The sequence below is a fragment of the Ovis canadensis genome, chromosome 23, assembly GCF_042477335.2.
Source record: "Ovis canadensis isolate MfBH-ARS-UI-01 breed Bighorn chromosome 23, ARS-UI_OviCan_v2, whole genome shotgun sequence".
NCBI lineage: Eukaryota > Metazoa > Chordata > Mammalia > Artiodactyla > Bovidae > Ovis > Ovis canadensis.
The window spans coordinates 23,667,751-23,683,648 of record NC_091267.1 but is presented as its reverse complement, the minus strand read 5'-3'; the positions used below and the strand labels follow the sequence as shown (position 1 = coordinate 23,683,648).

Here is a 15,898-nt window from a genome sequence, read left to right as displayed (position 1 = left end):
CACCAGAACTCAGGCACAAGCTCAGCCAACCAGGAAAACATCACAGAACACTAACCCAGCCCCATCCACAGAGACAGATTCCACAACTAAAAGCTATGATCTTGAAAATCCTTTATTTTTTTCTGTTTCATTTTTTTTCTTTCTTTCTCTTATAAATCACAGTTTATTCCACCAACATAGCTCCATCTTCACACTAGCATTTAGTGGTGTTATGGAGTTTTCCTCTTTGTTTTACTTCCTCTTTGTTATATATATACACATAAATCATTTTAAGATTCTTTCTTATTATAAATCACACTGCTTATTGCCCAACATATTTCCACCATAACATTAGCTTTCTGTGGTGCTGTGGAGTTTTCTTCTTTTTCTTGTTAAAAAAATCATTTTAAGATTGTTTTTCTCTTTTTTTCTTATAAATCACATGGTTTATTCCCCCTACATATTTCCACCTCAATATTAGCCCTTTGTGGTGCTGTGGAGTTTTCCTCTTTGTGTTTCTTGTCAAAAAAAAGCAAGAAAAACATTCATTTTAGGTGGTTTCTTTTTTTCTCCTTCTCACTTTTTTTTTCCCCTTGATGAATATTTTTGGATTTTGTTTTGGATGTATTCAACTGCTTTTCCTACTGTGCTTTACCAGCTGTAGCTATTTGTAAATATATATAAATCTTTTCCACACACATCTATTAATTTTTGTTTTGCTATTTTTTCTTCCTCTTTTTAAAAAAAATTTAATCCTCTTCTCTACCCCTTCCTTTTCTCTTTTCCCTCCCTTCTCCTCTTTGTTTTCTCTCTCTCTTTTTTTTATTCTCCTTTTTTCCCATCACTCTTTCTTCTTTGACCAAGTAAGTTAAACTGTTGAGTTCTCTATGCTATATTCCTCAGTTGGCCTTCTGCTCATACTCAGATTTCCAGATTGAGCATTAGGTAACTCTTCTTTCAGTTGGTTGATATCACTTCTGGTTTCCCTTGCTCACCAAGTCAATCTCCCTCTTTTCTTTAGAATACTTTGATTATAACTGAATGTGTGGAAGTGTGTGTGTATATGTCCCAGTGTTTCTGTAATTACCTACTTGACCTTCTCCCACTAGAACACAGCCACAAGTCACCCCCAAGAAGAAATCAATACAAACCACGCAGCCAACATTTCCCTCCAAGGGCAAAAATCAAAAGGAAGAAGTAATATAATCCTAAAGCTTGGAAGAGGAGACCTCAAGTGGAGCACTTAAAAAAAGAAAAAGAAGATGAAAAGGCAGAGAAATACAACACAAATTAAAGAGTACGGTTGAAACTCACTAGACCAAATAAAGAGGAAATAAGTAATCTCTCTGAAAGAGAATTCATAATAATGATAGTAAGGATGCTCCTAAGACTTGAAAATAGAATGGAGAAAATGCAAGAAGCATTTAACACAGTTAATACAATCACCAAGGACATAGAAGAAATAAAGAATGAGAAAACAGAGATAAATAACACAATTATTGAAATTAACAATATTCTAGAAGGAACCAATAGCAGAATAACTGAGGCAGAGGAATGGATAAGTGCACTGGAGGATAGAATGGCAGAAATAATTGCTGAAGAGCAGAATAAAGGGAAAGGAATGAAAAGAATTGAGAAAAGCCTCAGAGACCTTTGGGACAATATTAAATGTGCCAATATTTGAATTATAGGGGTCCTAGAGGAAGAAGAAGAAAAAAGAAAGGCACTGAGAAAAGTTTTGAAGAAATTATAGTTGATAACTTCCCCAACACAGGAAAGGAAATAGTCAATCAAATCCAAAAAGCACAGAGAGTCTCCTACAGGTTAAACCCAAGGAGAAATTCATCAAGACGCATATTCATCAAGCTAACAGAGATTAAGCAGACTGAATATTAAAAGCAGCAAGGGAAAACCCATATGATTAACAGAAGATCTTTCAGCAGAAACTCAACAAGCCAGATGGGAATGGCAGGATATAAAGTACTGAAAGAGAAAAACCTACAACCACAATTACTATACCCAGCAAAGATCTCATTCAAAATTTATGGAGAAATCACAAACTTTATGGACAGGCAGAAATTTAGAGAATTCAGCACCACCAAATCAGCCTTACAACAAATACTAAAGGGATTTATATAGCCAGTAAACACAAGAGAAAGAAAAAACCTACAAAAAGAAACTCAAAACAATCAAAAAATACCAATAGGCGCATATGTATCAATAATTACATTAAATGTAAATGGATTAAATGCACCAACAAATAGATACAGACTGACTGAATGGATACAAAAACAAGACCCATATATATGCAGGAGACGCACTTCAGACTTAGAGACACACACAGATTGAAAGTCAAAGAATGAAAAAAGATATTCCATAAGAATGGAAACCAAAAGAAAGCTGGAGTGACAATCCATATTTCAGACAAAATAGACTTTATATCATAAGAGACAAAGAAGGACACTACATAATGATCAAGGGATTACTCCAAGAAGAAGACATAACAATTGTAAATGTCTTTGCAACCAACTTAGGAGCACCTCAATACATAAGGCAAACAGTAACAGACACAAGAAGAGAAACTGGCAGCAACACAATAATAGTGGGGGACTTTAACACGCCACTGTCGTCAATGGACAGATCATCAAAACATAGAATCAATGAGGAAACACAAGCCTTAAGTGAAACATTAGACCAAATGGACCTAATTGATAGCTTCAAGACTTTCCATCCAAATGCAGAAGAATACAGTTTCTTCTCAAGTGCACATGGAATACTCTCCAGGATAAGCCACATCTTGGGCCACAAATCAAGCCTCAGTAAATTTAAGAAAATTGAAATTGTGTCAAGTATCTTTTCTGACTACAACACTATGAAACTAGATATCAACTACAGGAACGAAACAGCAAAAAACACAAAGAGATTAAACAGTACATTACTAAATAACAAAGAGGTTACTGAAGAAATAAAAAAAAGTAATCAAAAGATTCCTAGAAACAAATGACAAAGAAAATACGATGACCCAAAACCTAAGGGACTCAGCAAAGCAGTTCTAAGAGCAAGGTTTATAGCGATGCAATCATATCTCAAGAAGCAGGAAAAGCATTGAATAGACAGCCTACTCTACATCTAAAGCAGCTGGAAAAAGAAGAACACAAAACCCCCACAGTCAGCAGAATGAAGGAGATCATAAAAATCAGAGCATAAAGAAAGAGAAATGAAGGAAACAATGGCAAAGATTAATAAAACTAAAAGCTGTTTCTTTGAGAAGAGTAATAAAATTGACAAATCACTAGCCAGATTCATCAAGAAAAAAAGGGAGAAAAATCAAATCAATAAAATGAAAAATGAGAGGTTACAATAGACAACACAGAAATATAAGGGATCATAAGAGAATATTATGAATAACTATATGCTAACAAAATGGACAACCTAGAGGAAATATACAGATACTTAGAAAAAATCAGCCTCCCAAGACTGAGCCAGGAATAAATAGAAATTTTAAACAGCCTAATTACAAACATTGAACTTGAAACAGTGATAAAAAATCTCCCCTAAAACAAAAGCCAAGAGCCAGTTTGCTTCACAGGGGAATTCTATCAAACATTCAGAGAAGAGCTAGTGCCTATTTTTCTGAAACTGTTCGAAAGAATTGCAGAGGAAAGATCACTTCCAAACTCATTCTATGAGGCCATAACCCCTGATAACAAAACCAGGAAAAGACAACATGAAAAAATAAAATTACAGACCACTATCTCTCATGAACATAGATGCAAAAATCCTCAGCAAAATTCTAGCAAACAGAATCCAACAACACATCAAAAAGTTCATGCACCGTTTTCAAGTTGGGTTTATTCCAGGGATGCAGGGATTCTTCAATATACACAAATCAATCAACATGATACAACATAACATGAAGTTGAAAGATTAAAAACCATATGATCATCTTGATAGATACAGAAAAGGCCTTCAACAAAATCTAGCATTGATTTATGATAAAAACACTTCAAACGTGGGCACCGAAGGAACCTATTTCAACATAGTAAATGCCATAAATGCAAAGCTCACAACAAACATTCTCAGTGGTGAAGACTAAAAGCTTTCCCTCTAAGATCAGGAACAAGACACTGTCACCACCATCGTTCAACATAGTTTTGGAAGTCCTAGCTACAGCAATTAGAGAAGAAAAAGAAATGAAAGGAATCCAGATCAGAAAAGAAGAAGTAAAACTCTCACTATTTGCAGATGACAAGATACTAAACATAGAAAACCCAAAAGAAAGTATCAGAAAATTACTAGAGCTAACCAGTGAATTCAGCAAAGTTGTGGGTTACAAGGTCAATACACAGAAATCACTTACACTCTTATTTACTAAAAATGAAAAATTATAAAGAGAAATTAAGGAATCAATACTATTCACTGTTGCAACAAAAATAATAAAATATCTAGGAATAAACCTATCTAAGGAAACAAAAGACCTGTATATGGAAAACTGCAAGAGATTGATGAAAGAAATAAAAGACAACATAAACAGATGAAGAGATATTCCATGTTTCTAGGTGGGAAGAATCAATATTGTGAAAATGACTATACTACCAAATGCAATCTACAGGTTCAGTGCAATCTGTATCAAATTACCAATGGCTTTTTTCACAGAACTAGAACAAAAAATTTCACAATTTATATGGAAACACAAAAGACCCTGGATAACCAAAGCAGTCTTGAGAAAGAAGAATGGAGCTGGAGGAATCAAACTTCCTGACTTCAGACTACTACAAAGCTGCAGTCATCAAGACAGTATGGTGGTGGCACAAAAGCAGAAATATAGACCAATGGAACAAGATAGAACCCAGAGATAAACCCACTCATCTATGGGAACCTTATTTTTGACAAGGAGGAAAGAATATGCAATGGGGCAAAGACAGCCTCTTCAGTAATTGGTGCTGGGAAAACTGGACAACTACATGAAAAAGAATGAAATTAGTTCACTACCTAATGCCATGCACAAAGATAAACTCAAAATGAATTAAAGACCTAAATTTAAGACCAGAAACTATGAAACTCTTAGAGGAGAACAGAGAACTCTTAGAGCAGAACACTCAGTGACATAAATCAAAGCAAGATCTTCTATGATCCACCTCCTAGAGTAATGTAAACAAAAACAAAAATAAACAAATGGGACCTAATTAAATTTAACAGCTTTTGCACAACAAAGGAAACTACAAACAAAGTGAAAGACAACCCTCAGAATGGGAGATAATAATACCAAAAGAAACAACCAATAAAGAATTAATTTCCAAAGTATATAAGCAGCTTATACAATCAGTCCCAGAAAAAACAAACCACCCAATCAAAAAGTGGGAAAAAGACCTAAAGAGACATTTCTGCAAAGAAGACATACAGATGGCTAACAAACTCATGAAAAGATGATCAATATCACTCATTGTCAGAGAAATGCAAATCAAAACTACAATGAAATACCCCCTCACACCAGTCAGAACGGCCATCATCAAAAAGTCTACATGCAATAAATGCTGGAGAGGGTGTGGAGAAAAGGGAACACTCTTGCATTGCTGGTGGGAATGTAAACTGATAAAGTCACTATAGAAGACTTTATGGAGACTCCTTAAAAAGCTAGAAATAAAACCACCATATGACCCAGCAATCCCACTGCTAGGCACATACCCAGAGGAAATCAAAACTGAAAAAAACACGTGTACCGCAATGCTTATTGCAGCTCAATTTACAATAGGTAGAACATGGAGGCAACCTAGATGTCCATCGACAGATGAATGGATAAAGAAGCTGTGGTACATATATATATATATAAAATTGAATACTGCTCACTCATAAAAAGATCACATTTGAATCTATTTTAATGAGGTGGATAAAACTAGAATCCATTATACAGAGTGATATAAGTCAGAAAGAGAAATATAAATATCATATACCAACACATATATATGGAATCTGAAGAGATGGCACTGATTAATTTATTTTCAAGGTGGCAGTGGAGAAGCAGACATAGAGAACAGACCTATTGTTAAGGTAGGAGGAGAGGAGGGAGAAGGGGAGATGTATGGAGAGAGTAACATAGAAATTTACAATACCATGTGTAAAACAGAGAGCCAATGGGAATTTGCTGTAAGACTCAGGGAACTCAAACAGGAGCTCTGCAACAGGCTGAAGGGTGGGGTGGAAAGGGAGGTGGGAGGGAGGTCTTGGAGGGAGGGGACATGGGTATACCCATGGCTGATTCTTGTTGATGTATGACAGAAAACCACATTTTTTCTGTAAAGCAATTTTTCTTCAATTAGAAAGTTAAAAATAAATTAGAAATTAAAAAAAATTAAGTTCAGTGTAGGAGGGTTCCCTTTTCTCCACACCCTCTCCAGCATTTATTGCTTGCAGATTTTTGGATCGCAGCCATTCTGACTGGTGTGAAGTGGTACCTCATTGTGGTTTTGATTTGCATTTCTCTAATAATGAGTGATGTTGAGCATCTTTTCATGTGTTTGTTAGCCATCCGTATGTCTTCTTTGGAGAAATGTCTATTTAGTTCTTTGGCCCATTTTTTGATTGGGTCGTTTATTTTTCTGGAGTTGAGCTGCATAAGTTGCTTGTATATTTTTGAGATTAGTTGTTTGTCAGTTGCTTCATTTGCTATTATTTTCTCCCATTCAGATGGCTGTCTTTTCACCTTGCTTATATTTTCCTTTGTTGTGCAGAAACTTTTAATTTTAATTAGATCCCATTTGTTTATTTTTGCTTTTATTTCCAGCATTCTGGGAGGTGGATCATAGAGGATCCTGCTGTGATTTATGTCTGAGAGTGTTTTGCCTATGTTCTCCTCTAGGAGTTTTATAGTTTCTGATCTTACATTTAGATCTTTAATCCATTTTGAGTTTATTTTTGTGTGCGGTGTTAGAAAGTGGAATGCATGTAAGAATTAAAGATTTTAAAATTTAAAAAATAAAAAACTAAAAATTAAAAATAAAATAAAATAAAATAAAATTGTATTTGAAGAAAAAAAAATAAAGATCTTTTCAAGGCTCAAAAAAAAAAAAAAAGTTCAAATTAAACCTTTGACATGACTATACAAAGCATACCCATATCTTTGCAGCTTCAGTTTAAAGTAGTTAGTTGTTTTATTCTGTTATGTAGTTAGATTAGGAAAAAGAAGTCCAGAATGGTGGTGGCTAAAAGACAAAGAAAGGAAAAAGCCCATGAAAATAGAACAAAAGAAGGTCCAAGGACCAAGTGAGAACCTCAGGTAAAACAAACAGCCCTCCTGCCTAGCCCAATTTACATAGGACAGGTTCATTGGGAGGAGAAAAAACATACAAAAAGAGGAGGCAAAATTGAGCCGGGGGGCCTCTTTTCTCTTCATGAATTTTAGGTGGCCCACTCTTACTCCTGGAGGATGTGTTTTCCTTTGCTTGCCAAAATATACTGAGTTGTAACAATAGTCTGTTCATTGCTTCAAATTTCTGCTGCAGCGAGACAGAACTGAGGAAATTACAAACTTCCCTGACAATTCACTTAGCTGTCATGTTGATAAATAGCTTGATGCTTAATTTGGGAAACTTTCCAGGAAAAAGACTAAGCACACAGTGAACTCCATTTGCTGGGAAAACACATGTTAATTTGGAGCATGTCTTTCCTATAATCAACATAACTGATATGTCACAAACTTCCAGATAGTTAACACATGCAGCAAGTGCTTTATGTAACAATTTTATATGAAGCCCTGTTTTCCACCATCTGGGTGTTTTTGTTTATATTAATATGTCTTAAGTGACTGAAATGGGTCAAAAATTATTTTTGATATCAATATTACCATAATAAAAAATTGGCACTTGCAATTATTTTTTTCCAAAATTGTTCTAAAGTAAGCTTAATAATGTGAATTAAAAATGAATCAAGAGATAGAGGAAAAAATGCATGAAAATTGGATGCTTGGTGTAATATAAGTTCTTTCTAAACAATTTCCCTTAAAATGAAACAGATATTTTACAAAATATATCTTCAAAGATGAGTTTAAATGAGTTTTTTTTTTTACTCTCAGAAATGAATTTTATAGCACAAGAAGCAGATCAGCAAGAAATGTGTAATTTCTAAACTTTATAACATTTCTAATCACTTATTTCTGGAACAATGATTAACTTCTCAGTAATAAATTTCATGTAATATAAATATATTGTTTATTTTCAATTTGCCTTTCACAGGCATTTTTTCATTAACCATATTTTTAATCTTCTTCTATTTATAAAGTGTTTTATAATTTTTACAATATTTGTGTCTTAGAATATACATAATCCATTTTAAAGACACTGCTTTATAGTAACTAAAATTCTAATTTAAGAATGCTTCTAATTTAACAGAAGTTAATGAAATATTCTTACTTAAGCTCTCCTTATATATAAAATAAAATTACAGTGGATAATTATTTACATAAATTTCATTAAAACATGCTCTTTTAACAGTTGAAAACTACTTCTTGGAGAAACACATTTTTCAAAGATGTTCACTCATCCTTTGAACTGATCTGAATTCTTTCTTCAATAGCTTTGTAAATAGCAATAAATTTTTTTCTCACAAATATCCAGTGAATAAAAGCTTCTTGCTTTTAGGCTAAACATCCTTGTGTTTTCTGACACCAAAAGCTTTAGCATTTCTTCTGTGCAGCAGACATTTATTCCCTTGAAACATTTGCACCCCATCCATTTAATGTTTAAATAGAAAATTCAAGACTCAGCCCCAATCTACCCGGGTGCCAAAGAGCCACTCAGTGTATAACAAAAAATATGTAAGTGATGCTTTCTACTCCAGCATCTCATCAGCAAACTGCTCAATAAGGTGAGGAGTAAGATATGTGTTTAAAGACTTTTAAAGAACAAGCCACGTAGGTAAACACAATTATTAAAATTCTATGCAAAATCAGTTTGGAAAGGATGCATTCTGATACATTTCAGATTCACAAACCTAATCCTTTACTGTATTATATGAAATCCATTGACTATAATAGTGATGATTTTGATAGTCTTTTCCATTCTGTTCTCTCTATTATTTTGAGCTTGTTTGATTTAATAACTGATTAATTGAAATTTTAAAGACACAAACTAACTGGTAAACTGGATAATTTTATCTGTTTTGAAACCTGAAAATGGAAAAATACCTGGTTACTATTGATTATTGAAGATGTGACCATTAGCACAGCTGATATGAGTTTTATTTGAGCAAATTTCACTGGGCAATATTTACATCTCCAATTTGAAAAAACAAACTTGCAAAATTTATTTTCAATGTTTAAAAATTGATTTAAAATGTATTCATGAGCAATATTGTAAGAACATGTAATAAATAATTAAAGTTTTTAAATTTCAAGTAATGTGGGTTTATTTCTTATGTTTTCCTGAATTTTCTATGATTCATTTCTTATATTAAACATTATATATTGCCATAATAAAATAGAGATATTTTGTGGTAAGTATATAAATAAGCTGTAGTAAGAATAAACAGACTGTTAACTTTTAAATAATAAATAATATATACTTATATATATAAACACTTGATATATAAATGATATACATGATAAATAAATGATATACACTTGATATATAAAATACCATTTAATTCTAATTTCAGCAACACTTTAAGCTACCCTTTGTCCTTATGTTTAGAGATTGTTGAAAGGGTTAAAAAACATGGTGAACCAATATATGGTTCTCAAGTAAATACTTACATTTTTCCGTGGCTATAACACTTAGGTTGTACCAAGCACTAGTCTCTCGATCAAGTGGGTTTGTTGTGAAGATTGTGCCGTTGTCATCAACACTGAACACTTCACTTCTGGTAATAGAATATCTGCACATACAGACACAAATAATTCCTTTAAAGTATTATTTTCTCTGTGCAACTTTAAAGTGTATACGTTGTTCTTTTTAAGCAAAAATATATCAAATCCACATTCTACAGAGCTAGTATGATGCTGAAAAATTTCAAAAAGATAATTTCTACATTTGCACTTCAACCCAATGGAAACAGAGGAGAAAAACCTGAAACACACTCTAGTTTTCAAATAATGTGTGCTAAATCTGGACATGCCACTCACTCTCACTCGCAAGAGAGAATTTTAACAAGGTCTCTAAAAAATATCACACTAATTTGTTTGTTGTTGGGGGAAATGAAAATAGAAACTACAGAGAATTAAGCTTTAAGGAAATTCCGTTTTAGCTCTGCTGCTCCTGCTAAGTCGCTTCGTCGTATCTGACTCTGTGCGACCCCATAGATGGCAGCCCACCAGGCTCCCTGGTCCCTGTTATTCTCCAGGCAAGAACACTGGAATGAGTTGCCATTTCCTTCTCCAATGCATGAAAGTGAAAGGTGAAAGTGAAGTCACTCAGTCGTGTCCAACTCTGAGCGACCCCATGGACCACAGCCTACCAGGCTTCTCCATCCATGGGATTTTCCAGGCAAGAGTAGTGGAGTGGGGTGCCATTGCCTTCTCCAAGTTTTAGCTCTGCTCATTGTTAAATCTTTATAAGCAATTTGCTTACATATCAACAAGTGGTCACATTTCCTAGTTAGATGTTTTTGACAAAATGAAACAGTTGTTGTTAAGTTGCTTAGTTGTGTTTGACTCTTTGTAACCCCATGGACTGCAGCATGCCAGGCTTCCCTGTCCTTTACAATTTCCCAGAGCTTGCTCAAACTCATGTTCACTAAATTGGTGATGCCATCCAACCATCTTATCCTCTGTCCCCTTTTCCTCCTGCCTTCAAACTTTCCCAGCATCAGGATCTTTTCTAATGAGTCAGCTCTTCGCATCAGGTGGCCAAAGTATTGGAGCCTCAGTTTCAGCATCAGTCCTTCCAATGAATATTCAGGGTTGATTTCCTTTAGGATTGACTGGTTGGATTTCCTTGCAGTCCAAGGGACTCTCAACTGTCTTCTCCAACACCACAAACAGTCAGACACAACTGAGCGACTTTAACTTCACTTCACCATTTAAGAAATAAGTGTGTAATATATATTAGAAACAGTATGGACTAAAAAGCCTAAAACATAAAGTTTAGATGTTCAGATTAATCTTTGGTTTGCTTTGTAATTCCTTTTTAAAGATTCTTCATTCCACTAAAAGTGCTGAGTGAATAGAATGTGGTTGTGTGGTGTTTTCTCACTGCAAAGCGTTCCTGACAGAATGATATAAACAAATGATTTCTCCATGCATATAAGGATGCCTTTATAGTCTGTTCTTAATCTTCATACACCTCTACAAAAGTACTATTCCCGTCTCCCAGAAGAAGAATTGAGACACATAAAAGCCAAGCCCATAACAAAGGCTAAATCTTCCCAAGTAGGTGCAACTCCACCAGATCTTTCAAGGATGCTTTTATGCACAAGTAATAGAGGATTTTTTTTTTAACTTTTAAGTTTTTTATTGGGGTATAGCCAATTAACAAAGAATGTTGTGATTATTTCAGGTGAAGAGGGAAACGACTCAGCCATATATATACATGTACCTTTGCTCCCCAAACTCCCCTCCCATGCAGGCTGTTACATAACATTGAGCAGTGTGCCCTGTGCTATGGGGCTTTCTTGGTGGCTCTGTCAGTAAAGAATCTGCCTCCAATGCAGGAGACCTGGGTTCAGTCCCTGGGTTGGGAAGATTCCCTGGGGAAGGAAATGGCAACCCAGTATTCTTGCCTGGAGAATCCCATGAACAGCGGTGCTATACAGTATCTCCTCGTTGGTTATCCACTTTAAATATAGCAGTGTGTACATGTCCATCCCAAACTCCCTAATTGTCCCTTTCCTCCAGCTTTCCCCCTGGGAGCTACAAGTCTGTTCTCTAAGTCTGTGATTTGGTGAAAGGTGTTTAAAGACAGCTTCTTCCACTGGTGAAAGAAATCCTTGTCATTCTTGAAAGAAACACAAACCTCCTTCCAGCTAGTGAGCTAGACTCTTTCCCACAAGCCTGATTACTCAGATTATTTATCTTTTGCTGTGAATGCAGGCAGTTTTTCCCTTTCAAGGAATTGGTCTGAATTCATAGACATAGAGTTGTTCTTAGTATCTCCTTATAATACTGTTTAATGTCTACAGGTTCAATAATTGCATTCCCTCCTTCATTTCTGATAATGGTAATTTTTGCCTCTTCTTTTCTCCCCTTGGTAGTCTGGTTAGATGGATAACTTCTACCGGTGTTTTGGAAGAACCAGCTATCATTCCACTGTATATCTCTATTTTCAATTTCACTGCTTCTAAAGTTTTTAATTTTCTTTCTTTTTCTTTAATAACAGAAAAGATTTTAGTGCCATTCCCATATTTATAAAAATTATAAAATTTGACTCTAGGTTTAGTTAGAAAGGAAATTTTAACAATGCCCAAGGAATAAATCATCCACAGTAGTGGCAAAAGAATTTATTCCCTCTATCTGTCATCTAAACAATGAAGTAATATAAAGAATAGGGATAAGATGAAAAACTTTGGGAAGATTTCTTGTGCAGTTTCTTATAACTTTATGATGGAGTTTTTATTACAGATAATTTCGAGGTTCTAATTTCTAGCATACTAGACTCCTTAAAACAACTATTAATACATGTTTTCCTCCATCACCTTCCCTTATTCATCTATTTTCCATATTTATAGTCCAGAGAATTACACAGGCTTCCAAGATGCTGGGTATTGCTTTGCTGTTTGGAAGGGCTACTAATAAAAAGAAGAAGCTTCTTTGCATTTTTAAGATAGATGATGCTCCACTTTCCCACTGTAATTCCTAATTACAAAATGCTGCCTTCTAACATGTAGATATAGTTCCTATTTATTAGCAGTAAACTTAGTAATGAATATAAGTATATATATAGTATGTGTGTGTGTGTGTGTGTGTGTGTGTGTGTCAGTTGCTCAGTCGTGTCAGACTCTGTGACTCCATGGACTGTACCCTGCCAGACTCCTCTGTCCATGGGATTCTCCAGGAAAGAATACTGGAGTGGGTTGCCATTCCCTTCTCCAGGGGATCTTCCCAACCCAGGGATCCAACCCGGGTGTCCTGCATCGCAGGCAGATTCTTTATTGTCTGAGCCACCAGGGAAGACTTCCAATATATGTGTGTGTGTATATAATCAAAGCACAGTACATTGTTTAAATTTTAAATAGCATGTCTATTAACTTACTTGTTTTTCTGACGATAGTAAAGAACACATAACTTAATAAATACTTTCATGATTAAAGTTTTCATTATGCTATCATTTATAATGACAAATTGTAGAAACAATTTAAATATCTAATGTCAGTTGTGTAAATAAGGCAATGAATGATGAATGCTTTATGAAAGTCACTCAGCCCATGTCAAACTCTTTGCAACTCCATGGACTGTAGCCTGCCAGGCTCTTCTGTCCATGGAATTCTCCAGGTAAGAATACTGGAGTGGGTAGCTGTTCCCTTCTCCAAGGGATCTTCTTAACCCAGGGATCGAACCCAGGTCTCCCACACTGAGGGAGGATTCTTTACTGTTTGAAACACCAGGAAAGCTCAAGAATACTAGAGTGGGTAGCCTATCCCTTCTCCAGCAGATCTTCCTGACTTAGGAATCAAACCAGGGTCTCCTGCATTGCAGACAGATTCTTTACCAACTGAGCTATCAGAAATAATGATGAGTAAAAACATAGCTGAAAATATGACATTTAAAAAAATACAAAAGCATTAAAGTTGATTATATGCAAATATTATGTAACATATATGAGAAAAATGTGACCACAGCCAAATATAATAACAGCTTTTGCTTTTATCTTTAATAAGAACTACAAGGTGAATAAATTTTTCTTAAAAAAAGGCAGAAAGTATATTACCTTAATGTAACAGACTAATTTAATGGATGGTAAATATAGTTTAATTGCAACAAAAAAACTTATTTCTAACTGATTGGACTCATTTTTATGCCTTTAATGGTATCTTGTAAAAGCTTGGTTAACTTGAATATCATCCCCTGGTGGCTCAGTTGGTAAAGAACAGCTCACAATGTGGGAGACCTGGGTTCAATCCCTGGGCTGGGAAGATCCCCTGGAGAAGGGAACAGCTACCCACTCCAGTATTCTGGCCTGGAGAATTCAGGACTTATATACAGTCCATGGGTTCGCAAAGCGTCAGACACGACTGAGCGACTTTTACTTTAACTTAATCAAATAGTATTTGTATGAACCACATTGTCATCAAATTTGTTTCTCCTCTGACTTGGCATAATCAAGGGTTTCTTTTCCCTAACATCCCTATCCCAATTAATAGAGTTGATTGCATCGAATTTCGGTGCACAGCCTCTCTCTTGCCCATGTTTGCAAGTGCTTATTTCTTTGCATCTTAACCAACAGTGAGGTTTCCTGTTTTGATTTGTTTAAACTTTTGCAAATTTTATAAGTGACCATAGAGAGAAATATAGGTCTGGATATATTCTTATTCCACTTATAAAAAAATTTTATTTTCAAGCTAATCTGTGTTCCCTCATTTATCAATGCAAAGCTGGGCTTCCAGACATACCCAATAGGAGATTTCCTCTGGTCAGGATCAGTGGCAGAGACTGTGCCTACAGAGGATCCATGAGGGCATTCTTCAAAGATTTCAAAGATGTAATATGGGAGGAGGAAAACAGGAGGCTCATCAACATCCTCCACCTGGATCTTGATGACAGTGGTGGAAGCTTCAGTGTGGTATTCCCTGAGTTGCTCATCAACTTGGGGATTTTTAACTTTTGCTCTAATACGATAGTGGTTCTGGTCCTCAAAGTTCACTTTCTGCAAAGTAATACAATGTACACAGAAAACCCAAGGAATTACTTAGGGGGAAAAAAAGGTTTTGTTGATAAATTAAGTCTCAGGTGCTTTCCAGTTAGGTTTTTACTATTTATGTGCTTGGATCCCTATGAGATTGTCATTAAATATTTAGTAGTTGTGGAGAAAATCCCTATGTTATGTGTATTTGTTATTTACAACTATTACAAAATGTTTTTGGTTAATAACTAGTTTTTTTAGGGTTAAAACTATACTTTTCTGAGTATAAGTATCTTAGGGAGTTGAGAATTAATTTCCTGTTATTTAAGAAATTTTTGAAAAGTTTGTCCTCTGTCTTAAAATCTTTTTCAAAAACTCTCCTACAGTGTAATTCAAGGAGCTCTGTAATATCTCTCTCATCAGTTATATCTGAAATATATAGATAGAAATATAAAAAACTGAACTTTTTTCTTAATTTTTTCAGAAGTATCTTGCACAAAATTGATAATTAGCTATTTTTAAATTATGCTTTGTAATTTATGCTAAAATGTAGGCAATATATGTTTATATTCTAAAAAATGAAACATCTTAGAATTTTTTTAAAAGCACACATATCTTTCCTTTTTTCTGTAAACTAAAAATCACAAGATCTTAATTTAATTACTTAGTTAAAGTAAACACTAACTGGTTACACAAAATAATTATATGTATTTCAGATTTGATTTTGCATTATTATTCAAAGCAAAAAATTTAATGCATCTACCTTTTTTAGTATAATTATTCCTTCTTGGGTCTCATTATTGGTAATGACGTCAAATGTTCTTGAATCGTCTTCGATGCTGTAGTCCATTTCTGCATTCTCTCCTATGTCTCTATCATATGCCATGATTTTTCCTATAGATGTCCCAACAGGTGCAGATTCAGAGACAGTCAAGCGGTATAAACCTTCAAAAACAAAATTCAAGATATTTTGCACTGATAATCAACATAAAGAACTTCCAAATATAGCACTCACTCCTTATTTAATGCACTGTCAGAAAAAAAACATACCCACTCTCACTAACTGCTTATTCTAAATACACGTCTCTCTCTCTCCCTTTATATTTTGCAGTCTAAACATTTCCCTCGTATCTTTTTGAATATCTATTATTCTC

At 34.7% G+C, this 15,898-nt stretch overlaps 1 protein-coding gene across 1 annotated transcript in view; it reads right to left on the bottom strand.

Annotated features, from left to right (window-relative positions):
• CDH19 (cadherin 19) overlaps positions 1-15,898 on the bottom strand; it is a 77,652-nt gene that overhangs the window by 17,684 nt on the left and 44,070 nt on the right. Inside the window, exons 6-8 of the mRNA XM_069568428.1 lie at positions 15,508-15,689; positions 14,515-14,768; positions 9,725-9,846 (exon numbers count right to left, since the gene is read on the bottom strand). Of these exons, the coding sequence (XP_069424529.1) occupies positions 9,725-9,846; positions 14,515-14,768; positions 15,508-15,689 (558 nt within the window). The remainder of the gene's footprint in view (positions 1-9,724; positions 9,847-14,514; positions 14,769-15,507; positions 15,690-15,898) is intronic.